General features: G+C 42.1%; 1 protein-coding gene across 1 annotated transcript in view; it reads left to right on the forward strand.

Annotated features, from left to right (window-relative positions):
* The window catches only part of OTUD7A (OTU deubiquitinase 7A), a 382,571-nt gene that overhangs the window by 210,673 nt on the left and 148,623 nt on the right, over window positions 1-23,275 (forward strand). Inside the window, exons 3-4 of the mRNA XM_025390202.1 lie at window positions 6,465-6,559; window positions 8,278-8,432. Coding sequence (XP_025245987.1) covers window positions 8,282-8,432 — 151 coding nt within the window. The 5' untranslated portion in view covers window positions 6,465-6,559; window positions 8,278-8,281. The remainder of the gene's footprint in view (window positions 1-6,464; window positions 6,560-8,277; window positions 8,433-23,275) is intronic.

Genomic DNA, 23,275 nt, shown 5'->3' on the forward strand with positions numbered 1-23,275 from the left:
AGGGAACTTGATTCAGAACTTAAGCATCAATAAAGACAACAACTGCTCTATATTGGACAGATCAAAATGCATAAAATATGTTTAAATCGAGGAATGCAAAATATTTCAAAAAAAGAAGTAACAAATTGATCCCATTGAAGGAAACTAGTGAACCAACTTGTCCAAGTAAAATGATGAATTAAAAGGTCATAAATAAAGCATCCATCTTGCCTTTTCTATTAGATGTCTACCACTGGGTGACCAAATAGTAGATTAGTAGAAGTTTCCCTTTAAGAATTCCAGCTAATAAATAAAGAATGAATGAAAGAATTGTACTGCCAGTATATGCAACCCCTCTTGAATTGCTGGGTCTAGGCAATGATCATCAGTGGCTGCTACCATCGCAGGCAGAGACAGATACTCAGTGCCTACTGATGGAAGAAGACAGCACCAAAATGTGCCCCAAATTGAACCTGAATCTGATTAAGTCTTATATCCCAGTGCTGATTTACATGAAATAGAGAGGACAGAGGAGCACAGGACATGGCACCAGAGGAGCAATCAGTAAAAGCCAGATGATAGAAAATTCTCGAGAAAAATATATACATCAGATTTTTCAACAGAGGAAAAAAGACGGAGACAAAATCTGTAGATTAAAAAAGACGTATCAACCAATTACACTTGAATTCTGATTCAAGTAAGATGAACAACAAACTGAAAAAACTAAATATGTGAACTTATAACGTTTGATATCATTGGAAATTTGCACACTGGAAATTTGCACAATGGATATTCTTCATTCTTAAATGAAGAATTATTGTTAATTTTTAAGTGGGATTATGGTACTGTGGTTATGTTTTAAAGGGTCTTTTAGAGAGAGAGAGATGGAAGTAGTTGTGGATGAAATAATGTGTTATCTGGAATTTGCTTCAAAATGATGTGAGCAGGGGAAGGGTTGGAGATAGAGAAGGAGCATGGTTGGCAAAGAGTTGATAATTGTCATGCCTGAGGGATGGGTGCATTGGCTTTAATATACTTTTCTGTCTACTTTTATGCATATTTAAATATTTATTGGAAAAATATTTTTAAAATATATACCATCACTTAATTCTGTGTTCTCCTTGTTAGCCTAAAAGTCTAAGCTCAAGAGTAGACAGACTGGGATGTTGAGGTGCCATTTACAATTTCTAGTGCCCCACTTTCTCCTGTCATTTAAACTACTGTTTAACTCGTATTAAGAACCATTGAAGAATTTGATATGTCATTGATGAGTATATCATTTCAATGCATGTAAGACAAAACTCCAGTAGATCCTACACTTACTGCTAATCCCAAAGGTATACATTTTAGTAGAGACTTTTCTTCCATCTTTCCATGCTAGGAGAAAATTGTGAAACAGTACAGTTGAGTGAGTGTCAGCTAAGGAAATGTTTTGCTTCCAGTCATGGATTTATGCACATATTTTATTTTAAAGGCACCAGATGCTCTGAGAGCCGGCTCAAGGCCCAGTCATGGCCCCTGAACAGAAGGCATGTCTCCCTCCCATTGAGCCCATTGAGTGTCCAGCCCAGGGCACCTGCTGGACAAGTGAAATGGGCTCAGTGCCCACATGTGTGCCTTCTCCGAGCCCCAGGTGCAAGTGGTGGGCCCCAGCACTGCCCGCTGTTGCTGCTGGAGCCTTCCTCGGTTCCGACCAGACAATGCATTTGAGAGTATCAGCTTCACCAACGGGAAAACTAAAGAGTGAAATGATCCCGCAACAATGCGAAGAACTTCAGTGTGCCCCACAGACTTTCCCATAGCCTCTTCTGTTTGATTTTCACACAGCCCAATCTGTCACTGTCTGGCCAAACCTCTCTTCTTATTCCTCAGTAAGAAGCACCTCCCCTCTCCTCACCCAGGACTTTTGACATTGAATTTCCTGGAGAAATTGCTTCATCACAGTCCAAATTGCTGTTAGACTCATCTTTATCTCTAGCTTGCATTGTGGAGGTTATATAAGTAATATGTGTGGCCAAGCTTTGGAAATGATGATGTGCTCTGTGCATTGGAATGTTTGGCAGAGCCAAACTTCCCAGAACTCGTGCCCCCGCACTGAAAGACACCGGGCTTTCTTACCTTTCATCTGACCCATGAAAATGCTCTGGAAGATGTGTTTCCCTAACGTGGCATCCACTGAAGCCTTTGTCCCCTAGTGCACCACACTTGCCCAAGGTCACAATGGCATCTGGCAAAGGACGAGCCACACACACAGGCTCGTAGAGTGTTGACATCTGAGTTGAGACAGCCAATTCATTTCACCAGGGAAGCCCAGGCATCTGATCTCCTCACCAGGGTGGGCTTCCTCGCCAGGCCAGACAGGATGAACGCATGCCTGACCTTTTTTCATATTTAACCATTCACCCGCTTAACAGGGATGTGTAAATGTATGGGTAGTCAAGGGCGGATTCTCAGTACCAGAACAGTACATTTGCCTATTGTTTTAATCTATGTCAATGGTAATAATAGTAATAGTGCGTGTTCTTTCAGTATCCTCTCATCTCACCGTGTCCTTACTGCAATTCTAAACAGGCACAGTTGTTCTCACCCTCATTGCTCAGATGTGACAACCAAGGCTTCAAGAAGTGAAGTGGCCTTTCCAGGGTTGCAGGGGCTTTGCACCCAGCCAGGCCATCAGCTCCCAAGCCTGCGCTTGACCCCAGATCTGTTCATCCACCCCTCTGTTCCCTTATCCCTGTGTTCAGTGTGCTGTATCATCAAACAGACCTGATGAAAGCAAGCTCCCGCTCCCCACTCACTTGCGTGCCCCTGCCCATGGCCCTCACTGGCCCTCTCTGAAGTCAGTCTCTCTGGCTGTGATGGGTGTTCACTCGGCTGCCTCCGAACCACCTGCCTCCCAAGCAGCAGCTCTGAGCTCATGCCCCGGCCCGGCAACCCTGTGGAGCCAGGGGCAAAGGAAGAAGAGTCATGCTGACCTTGCCTTCATTTAAAAGGCTGATACTTTGTTCATCAAGGATATTTTTGCACTAAATTTTTTTTTTTTGCAAATATAGCACTAAAATGTTGTTTATGTTGATTCCTGAGTGTTTTTGCATCCCCTTAGATTCTGCAGCAGTGGCAGGTGCCGCCTCACCTCACCTTAGTTTTGGCCCTGGTGTGTGCCAGGCACTGTGACCAGGAGGATAGAAAGGAGGATGAAGTAGATCCCAGCTCTCTGGCAGCTGGCCCTCTGTTGAGAGAGATTTTAAAGGCATTCACTACCCTGTTCGCTGCCCTAGGAGTGAAGAGTAACCTCCAGGCATTCATTCACCCATAGTCTTCCTGTACCTGTCCCCAGGGTTCAGACCACAAGCCTCTACCACCATCTCCCAGTGTTCATTCTCCATCTACCCATTTTATTGCCTTTCAGTGTCCAGTTATGACGTCTACAGACAAATATAATATAGCAATGTTTTATTTGAGCTTCACTGAAACAGAAATTTGTTTGTGTTTATTTATTTGTTTATTGGAGATGGAATTTCACTCTTGTTGCCCAGGCTGGAGTGCAATGGCACGATCTCAGCTCACTGTAACCTCTGCCTCTCGGGTTCAAGTGATTCTCCTACCTCAGCCTCCCAAGTAGCTGAGATTACAGGCACCTGCCACCACACCTGGCTTTTTTTTTTTTTTTTTTTTTAAATTTGTAGAGACAGGGTTTCACCATGTTGGCCAGACTGCCCTCAAACTCCAGACCTCAGGTGATCCACCAGCCTCGGCCTCCCAAAGTGCTGGGATTACAAGTGTAAGCCACCATACCTGGCCAAAACAGAAGTTAATGAAAAATATATCCTGAGGCAGTTTGGGTCTTTATCCTGCTACACCTCTGTCTTGCAATTTCGCTCTGTCTGGTTGGACCAGTTCCTCCACTAAGTGTCTTCCAAATCCAGCAGTTGGTCTTTGAGACCTGTGTGTGTGTGTCTGTATCTCTCTGCTTACTGGGGAGCTCTTGGGGAGGCTCAGGGGGCTCATAGTTCCCACACAGTCCCTGCGGTCATGGCCGGAACAGATTAGCAGCTGCATGAAGGTTGCTTAAGTGAGAAATGAACATTGCAACCTCGGATACGGGAAGGAAGACGGAATTGAAGGCAGGAGCCCCCACCAGTTTAACCCTCTGTGATTCTAAGCCAGGGCACTAGAGGTAGGCCCCTTATTCCTGCCTTCAGCAAGCTGGTGGCAGCAGTTTTCTTGCTCAGTGGAGACTTGGGAAGGCAAGGGTGGTCTCAGGGTCCCTGTTGAGAGTTCATTCAGTGGCTCATGATTAATGTTTGTTGAGCATGTACTATGGGCCAGTACATTTTGTGCATGAATTCCTTAAAATTTCATAATAACTGTGAGATACTATTATTATTCTAATTGTATTGATGAGGAAACTGAGGCACGGAGAGGTGATATAACATGCCTAAGGTCACACAAAGTGGTGGAACCATTTTGGCCCCAGGGACTGATTCCAGGGCCAACCCTCTTCCCCACATGGCACTGCCCCTCCTAAGGCAAAGTCACCAGGCATTGACGGGACACATCACTTTCCCCAGGGTGGCTGATGAGACCTTCAGAGGCGTTCTGTCTAAGGGCTAGGATGCATGGAGGAGAGCAGGAATGCAGGGCCAGGGCACGGCCACCCAGAGCCTCAGGCTGTTCGAAGCAGCTGAGTGAGTGCTTTAGACCACACAGGGTAGGTTGAGAGGCACCGTGCATGCTTGGGAGGATGGCCCAGGTAACTGGGGGCCAGTGTCCCCACCAGCCCAGCCCCTCCCATATCATCATGGGACATGAATGTGAGGATGTGGTGATGGTGGCAGTGTGAGATTTAACAAATACATCTGGAAGGCCAGGTGCGGTGGCTCCCACCTGTAATCCCAGCACTCTGGGAGGCCAAGGTGGGCAGATCACGAGGTCAGGAGATCAAGACCATTCTGGCTAACATGGTGAAACCCTGTCTCTACTAAAGATAGAAAAAAAAAAAAAAAATTAGCTGGGTGTGGTGGTGCATGCCTGTAGTCCCGGCTACTCGGAAGGCTGAGACCGGAGAATGGCATGAACTTGGGAGGCAGAGCTTGCAGTGAGCTGAGATCGTGCCACTGCACTCCAGCCTGGGCAACAGAGTGAGACTCCATCTCAAAAAGAAAAGAAGAAGAAGAAGAAGAAATAAACCTGGAAGCAAGATAAACACAGTAGCTTCTTACCACACAAAACATTCATTTTAAGTCCACACTTTAATCTATGTTTGCATTAAGGACATGATACAGAGGAGGAGATATGGACATAATTTTAACTGCCATTCTGGTGAAAGCTCATGAAGTTCACAGTACAGCAACCTGGCATAAGTATAAATGGGCTGAGATTACACCATTCACTGCCGCCGAAAGGTGGGGCAACCCAAGTGTCCATAGATGAATCAACTGATATGTAAAATGTGATCTATACATGCAGTGGAATATTAGTCTACCTTAAAAAGGAAGAAGATTCTGACACATGCCGACGGCATGCAGCAGCCTTGAGGACAGTATGCTAAGAAGAATAAATGAGCCACAGAGGACAAATCCTATATGATCCCATTCACGTGAGGTACCCAGAGTAGTCAGATTCACAGAGACAGAAAGTAGAATGGTGGTGGCCGGGGCCTGTGGAGAGAGAGGAATGCAAAGTTAGTATTTCATGTGTACAGAGTTTCAGTTTGGGAAGGTGAGAAAGTTCTAGAGTTGGATGAAGGTGATGGTTGCTCAATGGTGTAAAGGTACTTAATGCCACTGAACCTTACACTTAAAAATGGTTAAAATGGTGAATTTCATATTGTGTATATTTCACCACATAACTGAGATTGAATGTACTGGTGTGGTATGTGCTAATAAAGTTTAAAACAGCTCTGTAGGCTGGGCGCGGTGGCTCACGTCTGTAATCCCAGCACTTTGGGAGGCCAGGGCGGGTGGATCACAAGGTCAGGGGATGGAGACCAACCTGGCTAACATGGTGAAACTCTGTCTGTACTAAAGATACTAAAAACTAGCCGGGCGTGGTGACAGGCGCCTGTAGTCCCAGCTACTCGGGAGGCTGAGGCAGGAGAATGGTGTGAACCCGGGAGGTGGAACTTGCAAGTGAGCCGAGATCGCGCCACTGCACTCCAGCCCCTGCGACAGACAGAGCAAGACTCCGTCTCAAAAACAAAAAAAAAAAAGAAAAGTACAGCTCTGTGCTGTGCAAGTGATCCTCACTGAAATAGAAGTGCTTGCTAAAACGAGGGAAGCTGAGACAGCCCCTGGCCAGGCCCAGGCATGGGAGATGGTGGTCAGCTGGTGAGCAGGGACCTGTAGGGCCCAAGAAGACAGAGTACATGCCTCAGGCGATTGGCCAAGGCCAAGATCCAGCCTCCTGTGACAAAAAGCCAAGCCTTCAGCCTCAGTCTGAGGGTAAGGAGATCACATGCTCTTGTTTTCTGATCTGTCCCCCAGGTGGCAGTGACAAAAGAAGAGACTCTCCCGGCCGAAGCCCCGGTGCATGGAGAGAAGGAAGAAATCAATTTCCTAATTGGTACCATATACATCAGGTCAAATAATTTTCTTATTTTCTAGCTGCATCAACTAAAAATTACACCCAGTAGAAGCTGTGTGCAAGATGGGGTGGTCACAGCGAATGTCCCTGAGGGTATGGACCTCCCTGCCTGAGACCCTCAGTCCTCAGGGTCTTGCACATTAGGTGAGCTCATTTCCTGCATTCCTACAGAGAAACAGGAGTGCTCAGAGAAATGAAGCCCATGTCACAGCTGGACAAGGGCAGGGCCAGGGTCACATCAGGCTATGTGCCTGGCTCTAAAGCATGGGCCACTGACACAGGACCTACCCCACCAGGCGGCACCCATCCCAGTGGGTTACTGTGAAAGAAAGAACAGAGGACAGTCATCAATAGTATGGGATTCAAACTCACCCCCACAATCTGTAAAATTAATTACATGCTTACTAGCATAAAATTCTCCATTGCCTGTAATGGAGTCTGCAGACTTTTTCCATAAAGTTCCAGGCAGTAAATCTTTTCAGTTTTGGGGGCCTCAGGGTCTCTGTTTTAACTCCTCAACTCAGCTGGGTGCAAAAGCAGCCACAGGCAATATGCAAATGAGTGGGTATGGCTGTCTTCCCATAACACTTCATTTACAAAAGCGGGTGGCATACCACAGGTGGCCCGTGGTCCGTAACTTGCGGACGTTTTATCTACACAAACACAAGGATGCATTTGCACTCCATCAGCAAAGACTGAGCACCCACTGGGGACCCCAGCACCTCTGACTCGTGTAAGTCTCTCTCACTTGCAATGTGACAGTTGCTTTCCCCCAGCAATCAGCTGCTGCAGTCAGCCTGGGTCAAGCTGCTGCACATCCGTTCTCTTTCTCTGGCTGGGATCATACTGCCTGGGAAATCTGACATTCTTCAGAATGTTGTTGGATTGATGGCAGCTCTTAGAGAGATGGCAGATAGTTTAGTAGCCATCTTCAGCAAGTGTGGTATTTCAGTCAACTGTGGATTAACCTGGAGTCTTTTCTACTAGCCAAGTAAGGGGTGAGGGCTGAAGGGGTAGGATGGCACACTGGTAAAGGCATAATTGGAATAGAGTGGGTAACATTCATCACATTGTGAAAGTATTAAAGTCTATACAGTTCGGAAGAGGATTAGAAATCTAGCAACTCCAATTGAATTTTTCTAGGTATATTTAGGTGTTTGAAATTTTAAAATAATCTAGTCTTTTTTCCCCATCAGTTATTGGAATTAATAAAATGCAAGGTCAGGAGCACTGGAAATAGTGATGACCCCTTGCCTTAGTCTATCTGGGGTGCTATGTCAAAATACAATAGCTTGGGAGGCTTATGAACAATAGAAACGTATTCCACACAGTACTAAAGGCTGGGAAGTCTAAGATCGGGGAACCAGGGGATTTGGAGTCTAGTGAGGGCCCATTTCCTGCTTCATAGATAGCACTGTCTCCATCACCTTGGAGATGAGATATCAACATATGAATTTTAGGAGGAAACACAAACATTTGGCTCATAGTACCCCGTCTGTCACATGGTATGTACAGAGGGATGACATTTTAGTTCAAATTCTATAATATAATGTCTTGCATGAAGCATCAGGCAGTTGGACCAAAACAGTTCAGAAAAATATGACAGCAGGTGGAAATGGCTCCTGTTCTCTCCTTCGGGTCCCTGCATGTAGTTGTCACTTGCAGCTCCATTTCCGTCACGTGGTAAAATGCCTTTTCTCTTCTTTCCTGCAGATGGATGGTTTCTAGTGTGCTTCCAAACCCCACCTCGGCTGAGTGTTGGGCAGCACTTCTACATGATCCTATGACTCTTGATATGGACGCAGTCCTGTCAGACTTTGTTCGGTCCACAGGGGCAGAACCTGGTCTGGCCAGAGACCTGCTGGAAGGTAAGCCCACCTCCTTGTCCCCCCATACCACCATTCTGGTCCTAACCACCTTCCAAATAAGAAGATTTCCAATACCTGATAACAGTGGTACTTGGACAGTATTTGGACTCTCAAAAGTGAAAGTGTTGGTGATAAAATTATTTTTGTTATTTTTATTTGGCTTATGAAATAGATCACCCAACTCTTGACAGTAAAGTTGCCGTGAAGCACTAATTGGGCTTTGCCTTGTGTCACATCTTACTGATGTTGAGTCAAAACTTATCAATGATTATTATATTTAAGAAAATATATTCAATGGAGCAGAAATACAAAACATTCAAGAAAATACTTTTATGGGAGGCCTTAGTTTCATATCTCTGTGTTAGCTGAGACGAAAGTACTCTAGGCCAGGGTTTTTGGTGGAAAAAGCACCTACTATCCAGTAAAGTCACTGGGAGTAATTCACAAACAAGAAGACAGCCTTCATCCTCCAGCTTTTCACATAGATATCATTTGCTGTGTGAGAAATGTGCACCCTCCGTATGTGTGATGTTTTCAGATATTTATTCAGCTACAACCATAGTGAAGTAAAATGAAAGCTTAGATTCTGTGTCACTAAAATGGATTTACCTTTTTTTTTTTTTTTTGGATGGTGGCAGTGGTATGCCACTGGTAGGAAGGACCAGTCACAACTTCTCAGGACAGTCAGCTGTGTGAGAGGACAGAACTTTGTAATGTTTACTCTTTACTTCAAATGTATAAACTGCAATTTGTGGAGTTAGTAAATACTTGGTCAAGAATTGTAAGTCACAATGATTCTTTAAGTCACTTAGGGAAAATAAGAATTACTGTACATTTGCAGAAGTGGAGAGAACTATTCCATCGTACTGAAAATTAAGAACCACCTACTGAGGATTATCAGAAAATGGCAATGGCAAAAACATAGTTTTTAAATTTTCCCCAACCTCTTAGAATTTCAAACCAACTCCAAGTTTAGAATAAAATATGCTTAGAGTTTTTGCGATCTATGGAAATCACAATATGATTCTCCCTTCCTGCTATTTATATGATATAATGTCTCCCTGTCAGTTTCCATTATTTTTGTTAAGTGGGCAGCAGAGGGGAGAAACAGGCTTGGAATAAGGTCGGCAGTGAAATCTGAGTTCGAGTTTAGATTCAGCCACTTATCAACTATGAGATATAGGACAAATTATTTTACTTCCCTTACCCTCAGATTTTTCTACGTTGAACTTAACCCACCTTACGAGGTGACTGTGAATATTAGAAGTTGTGATATAAAATGTGTGGTAAAGAAGCAGCATGTAACAGATGCTCAAAAAAGTATTTTCATAAGAACATGCTTGTGGTGGCCATTATTGGAATTAGTACTAAAATCAGTATTAATGTCTAGACAGTCTTAAATAGGAAGCAAGAGATGTCATCTCTTTTCTTTATTTTTTTTACTTATATTCTTCACATTAAGATACAGAAAAATTAAGTTTTTTGTGTCTAGTTCTATGAACTTTAACACATATATGGATTTGTGTTATTACTACCACTTTCAGGACACAGAAGCACTTCATCACCTCCAGATTCTCTGTCCTGATATCTTTTATAATCAGACCCTCCCCTACTCCAACCATTGGCAACCTGTGCTCTCTTTTCTATCGCTAGTTTTGTCTCTTTACAAGAATGTCAGATAAATGTCCTACAGAGCCTAATCTTTGAAACTGGCTCCTTTTCATGCAGTGGGATTATTTCGAGACTCATCAAGTCATGTGTCAGTGGCCGGTTCCTTTTTGTTGCTGAGTAGTATTCCATTCTGTAGGTATACCACAATATATTTATCCACTCATCTGTCCAGGGGCATTTCAGTTGTTATCCATTTTTGGCAGTTATGACTAGAGCTTCTAGAAACATTTAAGAACAGGATTTTGTGAATATGGTTTTAATTTTTCTTTCTTTCTTTTTTTTTTTTTTTTTTTTTGTGACACACAGTCTCGCTCTGTAGCCTAGGCTGGAGTGCAATGGCGCCGTCTCAGCTCATTGCAACCTCCGCCTCCCAGGTCCCAGTTCAAGCAATTCTCCTGCCTCAGCCTCCTGAGTAGCTGGGATTACAGCCGTGGACCACCATGCCCAGCTAATGTTTGTATTTTTAGTAGAGCCGGGGTTTCACCATATTGGCCAGGCTGGTCTTGAACTCCTAACCTCGTGATCCGCCTGTCTCAGCCTCCCAAAGTGCTGGGATTGTAGGTGTGAACCACCGTGCCCGGCCTAGTTTTAATTTTTCTAGGCTAAATACATATTAACCTTGTAAGAAACTGCCAACCTGTTTTCCAGAGTGCTGCACCATTTTGCATTCCCACCAGCAATGTCTGAGAGCTCCAGCTGCCCCACATCCTTGTCAACACTTGGTATTTCTTCCTTTTTTGTTTTTTCGTTTTAACTATTTGATAGCTGTGTAATGGTATTTCTTCATGGTTTTAAATTTCATTTTCCTAATAACTAATGACATTGAAAATTTTCTTGCTATTTATCATCCATCTTTTTATTCTCTTTCATGAAATGTCCATTCAAGCTTTTTGCCTATGTCTAAATTGAGTTGTTTACTTGAGTTTTAAGAGTTCTTTACATATTCTGAGTATAAATCCTTTGTTCAGATATGTGATTTGCAACTATCTTCTCCCAATCTGTGCTTGACTTTTCAGTCTCTTAACAGGGCCTTTTACAGAGCACAGTTTTAAATTCTGATGCAGTCCAACTGACATTTTTCTGGTATGGATCTTGCATTGCGTGACATATCTGAGAAATTTTGCATAACTCCAGATCATGAAGATCTTCTCATAGTTGGGCTTTTAAAAGTTTTATACTTTCATGTTTTACATTTAGATCTACAATCCATTTGAGTTGATTTTTGTATATATAATATGTGAGATTTAGGTCCAGATTCAGTTTTATGCATACGGATAACCAATTGTTTCAACATCATTTATTGAAAATATCCTCCTTCTTTCATTGAAATTGAATTGCCTTTACAGATTTCACAAAAAGCCAACTGAGGGTATTTGTAAGAAATATATTTCTGGACAGTGGTTCTGTTCCATTAATCATTATGTCCGTTCTTCTATCAACACTGTGCCATATTGATTTCTATAGCTCTGTAATGAGTCTTAAAATCAGATAGTGTGATTTTTCTAAATTTATTCTTTTTCAAAAGTGTTTCAGCTATTTTTTTTTGCCTTTCTGTGTGAACTTTAGGATCCACTTACCTCTATCTACTCTATCTATAAACTGTTTTGCTGAGATTTTGACTACAATTTTAGTAAATCTACAACTCAATCCTATGTTGTGTCTTTCAGTCCATGAAGGAATGCTATAATTTCCATGTACTTGGTCCTCCATTAAGTTCTTTCATCAACATTTTATGGCTTTTGGCATATAGATCCTGTACATGTTTTGTTTTATGTATATTCGGGGGTGGGGTTGTAAGCTATTGTACATATTTTTTATTTCAGTTTCTACTTGTTCATTGATAATATACAAAAATATAATTGATTTTTGTGTGGTGATCTTGTATCCTACAATCTTGCTAAAGCTAAACTCAGTTTGTTCTAGGAAGATTGTGTGTGTGTGTGTGTGTGTGTGTGTGTTCTCCTTGGGATTTTCTACATAGGTGATCATATTGTCTCTGAGTAAAGACAGTTTTATTTCTTCCTTTCCAGTCTCTAGGCCTTTCTGGTTTTCTTGTCTTGTTTCACTGACGAGGACTATTCAAAAGGTTAAACAGCGGTGTTAAAAAAGAAGATCCTTGTGATGTTCTTAATCTCTGAGAAAAAGCAGTATTTCACCGTGAAGTAGAATGTTGCCTATAGCTTTTAGTAGATGGTCTTTATCAGGTGAAGAAAATTTCTTTCTATTCCAAGTTTGCTGAGAGTTTTCTAATAAATAGATATTGAATTTTTAAAATGAAGATCAAATGGGTTTTTTGCTTTAAACTGTTGCTATACTAGATTAAACTGATTGTCTTCCAGTGGTAAACCAGACTTTCAGCTATTTCTTTCCATGTTTCTGTGTTCTACCGTTTTTTTCTTTGCTTCTGGGACTCAGATGATAGGACGCTCAGACCTTTTGTTGTTACCTAACATCTCTATGGTTCTGTCCAAGTTTTTCAACTTTGTCTGTTGTTCAGATTCAATCATTTCTATTAATTTACTTATAAATTTACTAACTACTTCCTCCATCATCTTCTGTTAGTGAGCCCATCCAGTGGGTTTTCTATTTTAGTAGTTGACTTTTTTCATTTCTAAGATTTCCACTTAGTTCTTCTTCGTATCTTCTATTTGCAAAACTTTCTGTATTTTTTAAGAGTACCCTTCTTTACTTGTACAATATTTTTAACAACTGCTTGAAAATCTTTGTCAAGTAATTCCAGTATCTGTTTCATCTCAGAGTAGCTGTTTGCTTTCTGTATGCTGAGTATGCTTTCAGTATGCTGAATTGTATCCTAGACATTTTCAATACTATGTTTTGAGATTCTGGTTATCGTTAAAATCTTACAGTGAATGTTATTAACTTTATTTTAGAAGATTATCACTCCAAATGGGTTCAGACCACAAATTCCTAGTTCCCGCAAGACTTGTGTGGATTGTGGTTGCTGTGAAAGTCTTTGAGATGTGGCTCTATCTCACACAAGTGCCACCTAGTGGCCAGCCTGGGGCTCCGGTGGTAGTCTATCCCGTATTTTAGCACTCGAAGTCTGTGTCATCTGTGTAGGGTCAGATCCACACATGCAGAGCTCAAGGGTAAGCCCAAGAGTTGATGAGCAACTGTCAGGGGTTGCTCTCCCAAAGCCCTTCCTCACTGTAACCTGCTCAGTCGTGTCTGGGTCCCTGGGCTCTACCTTTTCAACCCTCCAGCCAGCTTGGGTGGTTGAGGCTTGATTTACCCTACTCTCGGGTGCACGTGACTGAAACACGTCAGAGCCAAGCAGCCAGAAGCCAAAGAGAAAAAGCGTGAAGGTTGTCCCCACCTTCTGGGGACCGCAGACCCTCTCGTTGGAAAGGAAGTTTGCCTGGCCTGATGACTTTAATTATCTGCCATTTCTCACTAGGGCCACAGAATTTCTTGAGGTCTGGGGCACAGAGAAGAAAAACTTTTAGAAAAAGAAAAGAGGATAAATTAGAGATTTCCAGACTTTCTCAGAAAGTAGAGACCCCTTTCCTGCTTCTGTACCGAGTTGGTGGCTCTTCCTGGAATTAGTGCCCGCTCTGGATTAGGAGGTGCACTGAGTCCACACTGGGGAGACTGGAGGTGGGGAAGTGTCTCGCTCACCTCCAGCTCTGTGGCACTTCCAACTGCGGTCTCCTTTCTGCATTGGCGCTTCCAACTGTGATCTACCTTCCTGAGCCCAGTCGCTGCTGCCTGCACGCTGTCCAGGGGTCCCAGCTGCACCCCAGTGGGAGAGAGGGTGGCAGTGCTGAGCGCTCACTCACCTCACCCACTGCTGGGTCCTGCCCTCGGCTTTCACAGGTAAGAGGACTGTGGTTCCATTGTGTGTGATGGATTAAGGTGTCAAAGTCATTTGGGTGAAGATTTCTCTAAAGTCAGTATTTCAAAGAATGAAGTATTTTTGTTGTAAGTCCTCAGAATGATCTGTATTGGGAGGATGTCAGTAATGTGGGAATTTAGAGGGGAGATGTCGAAAGGGAAATAAATCCTCATGGTGGCAGAAGCTGAGTGGAAGGTACATGGTCCTCATTTGTAACTTCTTGTACTTTTATTTATTTCAAAATGAAAAGTTAAAAAACACCGCAGTGATGGGAATCACAGCACAGCAGAGGGAAGCCAATAAGAGAGGAGGAGCAGGGGCTGATCACAACCTTGGTAAACTGAGGCAAGTGAACACCGACCTGCCTCCAGACAGAAGAGGGTGGCCTTGCCTGTTCGCCTGCTTCCTGTGTTACCAGATCAAACTTGGGTCTGGCGCTCTGGCACAACAAAGCCAGAAACTGACGTCAAGCTTGCAGTAAGAGAAAGTGAGACATTTATTGCAGGGCAGCAAGCCAGGAGAATTGGGCAGCTCGTGTTGAAGCCCTGAATCCCCCAGTGCCATATAGGTAAGCGTTTTCACAGGCAGGAAGAGTCTGGGCGTGGTGGCTCACGCCTGTAATCCCAGCACTTTGGGAGGCCTAGGCGGGCAGATCACCTAAGGTCAGGAGTTCGAGACCAGCCTGGCTAACCTGGTGAAACCCCGTCTCTACTACAAATATAAAAATTAGCTAGGTGTGGTGGTGGGCGCCTGTAATCCCAGCTACTCAGGAGGCTGAGGCACAAAAATCGCTTAAACCCAGGAGGCAGAGGTTGCAGTGAGCCGAGATTATGCCATTGCACTCCAGCCTGGCAACAGAGTAAGACTCTGTCTCAAAAAAAAAAATAATAATAATAATAAAATAAAAGCGGGGCAGAAGTTACAGGCAAAGATATAAATCAATACATGGAGGCTGTACATTGGTTTGACCTAGAAAGACAGGCCATCTTGAACCAGATGTGGGGCGAAGGGCACAGGTCATAGGTGGATTCAAGGATTTTCTGATTTACAATGGGTTAAGGAGATGAAGCTTTGTCTGCAAATTTGTGATCAGCAGAAAAGAATGTTAGCTCTGGTCTGTGGGCATGACCTCCTCTAGGCCCGTCAGGAAGAATTTTAGAACAAAGAATGGTGGTCCAAGCTCAGTCCTCAGTTTCCCCTGTCTGAGGTCTACATGCCAGCAGATAGCACTTTTCATTTGGTGAGGGTCCTGGTTTCGGAAAATCAACTCAAGGACTTGTGTTAAAATGTTACCTTTATTCTCTATAGGGAACTTGGGTCTATTCTGTGACTTTAACTTCCCTGGCTATTGTTTCAAGTTATTCTTCCCTTCTTGCTTCAGTTGCTCGTTTACTTCCCAGTGCTGGCTAGGTGCCTGGAAATGCCTTTGACGGAACTCAAGATTTCCTTTTATTTTCATGCTTGGGGGCAGGTGCCCGGCAGGCCCCTAAGAGGGGTCTCTGCTCCATCTCATCTTCGTATCAACCCCTTGCATGTCCCTGAAGTGGTTCTCCAAAACAAATTCAAGTCAGGTAACTCCATTTCCTCAAATTGTTCATACCCAGCCCCCATTAATTACCTGCAAAATAAACTTCTCCACCTGGTACTCCAGCCCTTTAGCATCTAGTCCTATTCCATCCCTTCCCTCATTACCTGAGGCGTCTCTTCACCGTCCCTTTCCCTGACTTGACACCCACCTCTGTGCTTCTGTCTTCACCCATGGCTCCTGCTGCCCCTCCCCCTGCACACACTGCCTCCCAGTTGAAATTCAGCTCTTCCTCCAAGATGGATCATGAACTCCCAGACAGCAAGGACCATACAAGGTTTTGTTCACTGTTTGCCCAACACTAAGCACGTATGAGTCCCTCAGTAGAGTGATCTATTAATAGCTGCTGGGGTACAGTGATGAGCAGCCAGACAGAAATCGCCCCCATGGAGACAGATGGAAATAAGTTATATAGTATGTTAGCCATTAATGCTGGGAAGATAACTAAGTTAGAGAGAAGTTAGCGGGTATGAGTGTGTATAGTTTTAAATTAGGGTTGTCAGGGAAGGCTTAAGGCTTCACTTAAAAAAAAACATGGGATCTGAGCAAAGATTTGAGGAGGTGCGAAAGCAAGCCACGTGGATGTCTGGAGGAAGAAGTTTCTATGAAGAAGTAAGGATTCACTGATCATTCCTTGCCGTCCTGTGGAACTTTGTGGACTTCTGCTGCAGCATGTACTTGGTTGTGCCTTGTTTTATAATTCATCACATGCTTGTCAGGCTGGATTTGCCCAGTCTTGAGCACATGCCACTGATTTAGCAGAATTCACAGCTCTGACATTTCCAAGTGTGTGCCATTAGAGGACTGCCATGGGCAAATCCCACACCCTTGAATGGGAACAAAAAGGTGGTCTAGGGACCATGAATCCTAAGCAGGAGTTAATGCTTGACCACAAGGTGTGATGGCCCTTGGCCGGGGCTGGGACTGTCTTGTCAGTGCGTCTAGAAATACTGAAAGGAAACCGTTGGCTGCCCTTCCAACTGTCCTGTTCCCACTAGGGAGAGCTCTGCCGTTAGACCAGACATATTTGGGGGAAAGAAATGGCAAAAACAGAAAAAAAAAAAAAAAACATCTCCAATCAGAATTCTAAGATACGTCCTCTAGCCTGGCCCCATTCAGGAAGACACATTCTTCCTTTAGAGATAAGAGTATTTAAATACTCTTAAACAGACCCATTAAGACCATTTGTGGTGAGTTTCCTTGTGTCACACTGATCAATTAAGTAGATCTGATTTCCCTCATTTCCTTCCTACTGGGGAAGCTTGTAACCCCCAGGTACCATCACTGGCCTATTTTGCTGGTTTTACTCAAAAGTCTGTGCCATTGTGGCTGCTTGAAATTAAACACTTTGGCCAGGCGCAGTGGCTCACGCCTGTAATCCCAGCACTTTGGGAGGCTGAGGCAGGCGGATCACGAGGTCAGGAGTTCAAGACCAGCCTGACCAACACAGTGAAACCCCGTCTCTACTAAAAATACAAAAATTGCCGGGCATGGTGATGCACACCTGTAAACCCAGCTACTCAAGAGGCTGAGGCAGAGGTTGCAGTGAGCTGAGATCGTGCCATTGTACTACAGCCGGGGCAACAAGTGAGACTCTGTCTCAAAAGAAAAAAAGAAAGAGAGAAAGAAACACTTCCTGTCTGGAAAGCCAGCCACATTCGTCCCAGCATCTTTCTTGGTGTCTGTGCATGGACAGAGCCTCCCCATTCCCCCATGTCCCCCACCACTTTGTGTCCTTCCACTTTGCTTCACTTATGTGCCCACCACTCCAGGGTTCCTTGAGGTCCAGGAATTCCATGCCGTTCGCTTTCACATGGCTGAGAGCCCCAGCGCTGTGAATGAGCTGTCCTGAGTGGGCACTCAGTAATGTGGGCGAGACTGAATCAAGCTGAAGAGGGAAGGAGCAAAAAAGCAACCAGAAGCCCTCTGATAGTGCAGCTCAGATTCACAGTCATGTTGTTAAACACTTTTTAAGATAAAAAATTAGCTGTGCAAACTGAAATCGATTTAAACGATTTTCTTTGATTAGGCAGGAAAGAGGAGGCTGCTACATATTAAGAACTCCCACTTAAGCCAAACCTTCATGTTTTCAGTCTCCAAGCAGGCATTGAGGGCCTCTGGGCTGCGTGTGGGAGATCCAGGAAGAAAGAAGAGTAGGCCCTGCCTTCAGGGTCCTTCCTGCCTAAAGCAATCTATAGGCAGCTGTGTTCTAACAAAACCTTTATTTATAAAACAGGCAGGCAGCCAGCCTATGGGCAGTAGTTTGCCAACCTGTGCTGTAGATTAAAAAAGGCTTGAGATCTGTCAAACAGTGATAATGTATGCACATTATTTGAATACTGATTCCAACAAACTAAAAAAGAAAAATTATAAGACAATCTGGGAAATGTGAGCACTTAACATTTACTGGATATTTGATGATATTAAAGAATAACTACTTTTAGATATGATATTTTTATTGTGATAGTGCTAAGAGAAATAAGATGCATACTGACGTGGATGGATGAAGTAATATCATGCAGGGGTTTTCTGGGGACAGGCGAATGGGTGGGAGAGGAGATGAAACAGTATTATCCATGAGATGCTTTTTATTAAACCTGAACAGTGGATGCAAACAGGTTTATTATAAGTGATGTACGAATGTTTCCATAATAAAAAGTTTTAAAACAGACAGCACCGGGAAACCTCCGCTTCCAGCCAAGAAGAAGTATCAGAATGTGGGTGTGCCCTCCCGCCTAAAGAAGAAAATGATAAATATGATAAACAAGACACTGAACATTAGATAGTGAAGGACAGTAGTCCCCAAGAGATTGGAAACAAACAAGGTTAGTCCTATAATTGCCCAGCTCACTGCCTTGAGAAAGTTTCTAGTATGTGGTACAGGGAGGAGGAACCCAGAGGAAGCTTGCCCGACTCCACAATGGAAGGAGACAGAGCTTAGAGTCCCAGGAGTCCAGGAGGCTGGAGTCCACAGGTCAGAGCCTGAGAGAGGAGACAGCTACACAGAGAGAACTGCAGTGATTCACAGAGGGTTTGCCTTTGCCACTCCGCCAAGTGTCAGTCAGTGCCTGTGTGTGAAGAAGCTATGGGAGCTGGGGAGAGAACCACCTAAGAGGATTAGAGGAAACAGTGCCTGAGGCTGATACAGAGCCATGGAAAGTGCCTGTGCTTGCCAGCCAGGCCGTACAAGCACTGAATATAATACCTAGAAGGATCTTGCCTCAGTAATTGGGAATAATTAGCCCTGTAATAAAAACTTTTCTAGGGCTAGACACAGTGGCTCATACCTGTAATCCCAACACTTTGGGAGGCCAAGCGAGGAGGATCACTTGAGGACAAGAGTTCAAGACCAGCCTGAACAACATAGTGAGACCTCTGTCTCCACAAAAATCTTCTAAAAATTAGCTGGGCATGGTGGCATATGCCTGTTGTCCTAGCTATTCAGGAGGCTGAGTTGAGGAGATCACTTGAGCCCAAGAGTTCGAGGTTATGGTGAGCTATGAGCGCACCACTGCACTCCAGCCTAGGCAACACTAAGACCCTGACTCTAAAAAAATAGAAGTAGGTAAATTACTCTGATCATACCTAATGAACCTTAAAAGCAAGAAGCAAGATCCAAAAGGATCAGAGTGAAATGGCCTCATTGCCTGACCCAAAGTTCTTGATCTCACAGCCAAGGAAGTCAAGGACATGGCCACACCAAGGGTGAGGTTAGAGCAGAAGCAGAAATGTATTAGGTGAAAGAAAGATAATAGCTCTCTGCAGCAGAGAGGGGTCCCAAAAAGCATTGCCATTCAGCAGTGAGATGCAAGGGTTTTTTTAAGCTAGCTAGTGGGGAGGCAGTATCTTACCTACATAGGGTGTGAAAAACCAGTTAGGACCAGGTGTGTCATCTGCATAGAGCGTGAATCTCTGGCATCCTCCACCCCAACCTTTTATTATGCAGGCAGTTCTTTTGACTGAGTTACTACACGTTGCTTTCCTACTGTGTGTGTGCTTAAAAAGGGGAGGTATAGCCCCCATGGTGGACACACCTGGCCCCAGGTACCCCTTTCTGTCTGTGCAGCTGCAAGCATCCCCCCATGCAAATTCCAGCTTCCTTATCTATGTTTGCAGCCCGGTCTTCGAGGCTGCTCTTTGTTGGAAAAGAAGTGATTTCCTGGGCTGCTTTTTGGTAGAAAGGAAGTTCTGCCAAGGGCTCTCTGCCCTAACCATCTGCCTGGCTGGTCTCTTTTTACCTCCTCTCTCAAGAGTATTTCCAAGAAATGTAACTTCATTCTACAACAAAGCTCAATCATATTTATAGAAATATAAACTTGTCCAGCACCAAATAATGTAAAAGTCTTGCTGTCTGGCACCCAATCAGAAGTTATCAGGAATGCAAAGTAGCAGGAACATAGGACCCATAATGAGGAGAAACTGTTCAATCAAAGTCAAACCAGAACTGCTAGAGATGTTAAAATTATCAGACAAGGGCACTAAAAGTTATTATAACTGTACTCTATAGAATAGAATAAGCTACATACTGACATGGTGTTCAAATGTTTAAGTAAAGATATGGAAGATACTTTTTAAAGCCGGAGTTGAACTTCCTGAGATGAAGACTACATCTAAGATGAAAAAGTAACTCAGTGGAATTAACAGCAGATTGCTTATTACAAAAAAGAGAAAGATTAGTGAATGTGAAGACATAGCAATGGAAAATATCCAAAATGAAACACAGAAAGAAAATAGAAGTAAAGAAATATTAAAGGCATCAGTGAAAGCCAGCTGCAGTGGTGCATGCCTGTAATCCCAGCTACTTGGGAGGTTGAAGCAGGATGATTGCTTGAGCCCAGGAGTTTGAGGCTAGCCTGGGCTACATAATGAGACCCTCATCTCTAAAAAAATAAAATAATTAAAAATTAAAGCATCCGTGAGCTGTGGAAAAATGCAAGCAGCCTGAAATAAGTATAATTGGAATCCTTGAAGGAGAAGCATGAAAAACAGGAAAAAATTATTCAAGGAAACAGTACCTATAAGAAAATTTATAAGTTAAACACCTCTTATTAGAAAAGAAGCAAGGCCTCAAATAAATTACCTTAATTTTTATCTTGAAAACTAGAAAAAAAAGAGCAAATTAAACCCAGACAGAATAAATGAAATAATAAAGACCAAAACAAAAAACAATGAAACAGTAAACAGAAAAATAGCAGAGAAATTCAGTGAAACCAAAAGTTGATAAACCCATAGCCAGATAATCAGAGGAAAAAGAAGATACAAATTAACAATATCAAGAATGAACGAGATGACCTCAGTACAGATTCTCAAGATATTAAAAGGATTATAAAGGAATATTATAAACAATTATATGCCAATAAATGCAGCAACTTAAATGAAATTCACAAACTATTTGAAAGGTACAAAATACCAAAGCCTATGCAAGAAAAAAAATAATAAATGATTTGGATAACTCTATATTTATTAAAGAAATCCAAGTTGTAGTTTAAAACTTTCTCACAAAGAGAACTGCAAGCATCTATAGCTTCATTAGTAAATTCTGCCAGACATATAAAGAAAAAATTATACCAGCTCTTCCAGGAAATTGAAAAGGGGTTATACTTACCAACTCATTCATTCTTTGCACCAACCTTACCCTAATACAAAACCAAGAAAGACTGCAAATATTCCTCATGAAGAAAAATGTGAAAACACTGAAAAAAATTTTAGCAAATCAAATTTGGCAGCATATAAAAAAGATACTACATCATGACCAAGTGGGTTTTATCCCAAGAATGCAAAACTAATTTAACATTCAAAAATCAATCAACATAATTTTCCATATTAACGAACTGAGAAACAGAAGGTACATGATCATCTCAATAAATGCAGAAAGAGCCTTTGGTAAAATACACATTCATTCCTGATTTTTAGAAAACACTCAGAAACCTAGAAATAGAAGAAAACTTCCTCAATCTTGTATAAAGTATTTACAAAAAAAGCCTACAGCTAACCTGACACCTACCAATGAAATAAAGCTTTTCCCCAAAGATGAAGAGGGAGATAAGGATGCCCCCTTTCACCACTTCTATCCAGCATTTTCCTGGATATTCTAGCCAGTGCAGTCAAACAATAAATTATAATTAAAACGCATCCAGATTGGAAAAGAAGAAGCAAACTATCTTTATTCACAGGTGACATGATGACATACGTAACATATCCAATGGAATTTAAAAGCATTTTTTGGAACTAGTAAGTGAAGTTAGCAGTGTTGTAAGATACAAAATCAATATAAAGAAGACAATTGCATTTTTACAATTGCAATGAATAATTGCATTATTTTTAAAAATACATTTTAAAAGTACTTTATTCAATAGCATCAAAAATATGAAATATGAATAAATTTACAACTGAAACTTCAAAACATTGCTTAAAGAGATGAAAAACCTAAATAAAGGTTTAAATGTACCATATCCATGGGTCAAAAGACTCAATATTGTTAAGATGTTGGTTCTCCCAGATCACTTTAAATTCAGTACAATCTCAATAAAAATCCAAGCCAGCTTTTTATGTAGAAATTAGCAAGGTGACTTTAAAATTCACACATAAATCCAAGGACAGAGCATAAACAAAACAAACTTTGAAAAATTGGAATAAAGTTAGAAGGTGTATTAGTCAACTCTCACATTGCTATGAAGAAATACCCAAGACTGGGTAATTTATAAAGGAAAGAGGCTTAATTGACTCACAGTTCCACATTACTGGGGAGGCCTCAGGAAACTCACAGTCATGGTGGAAGACAAAGGAGAAGCAGGCACCTTCTTCACAGAGTGGCAGGACAGAGTTAGTGCAAGCAGGGGAGATGCCAGACACTTACAAAACCATCAAATCTCGCGAGACTCACTCAGTATTCACAAGAACAGTATGGGGGAAACTGCCCCCATGATCCAATGACCTCCACCTGATCCTGCCCTTGACATGTGAGGATTATGGGGATTACAATTCAAAGTGAGATTTGGGTGGAGACATAGAGCCAAACCGTATCAGAAGGCTAATAATACCTGATATTAAAACTCATAAGAGTACAGTAATCAAAACTGTGATATTGATCAAATGTTCAACATGAGGACTATCCTTAATAATATTGCATTGTACACTGGAAAATTTGCTTTTAACACACACACACATACACACACATATGCACAAAGGGGTAACCATGAAATGATGAATAAGTTAATATGCTTAACTATAATAACCATTTCACTATGTATAAGTGTATCAGAACATCATGTCATATACCTTAATATATACAATAAAGTAGTTTTTTTAATGTAGAGAATTAGATCAATGAAACACATTGGAAAGTTAAGAAACCGTTCACATATATGGACAACTCATGTTCAATAAGGATACAAAAGTAATTCAGTGCAAAAAATAATCTTTTCAACAAATGGTGGAATAATTGGATTTTCATATGCAAAAGAAATGAACTTTGGTTTACGTCTCATTCATATGCAAAAATTACCTTAAAATGGATGGTATTGCTAAGTATAAAACCTAAAGCTAAAAAAGTCTTCTAGAAAAAAACACAGGGGAAAAATTTTTATTTTATTTATTTTTTTGTTTATTTCCATGGGTTATTGAGGAACAGGTAGTGTTTAGTTATATGAGTAAGTTCTTTTTTTTTTTTTATATATATATATATTTTTATATATATATATATATATATATATTTTTTTTTTTTTTTTTTTT

The sequence above is a fragment of the Theropithecus gelada genome, chromosome 7a (genome assembly GCF_003255815.1).
Source record: "Theropithecus gelada isolate Dixy chromosome 7a, Tgel_1.0, whole genome shotgun sequence".
Lineage (NCBI taxonomy): Eukaryota > Metazoa > Chordata > Mammalia > Primates > Cercopithecidae > Theropithecus > Theropithecus gelada.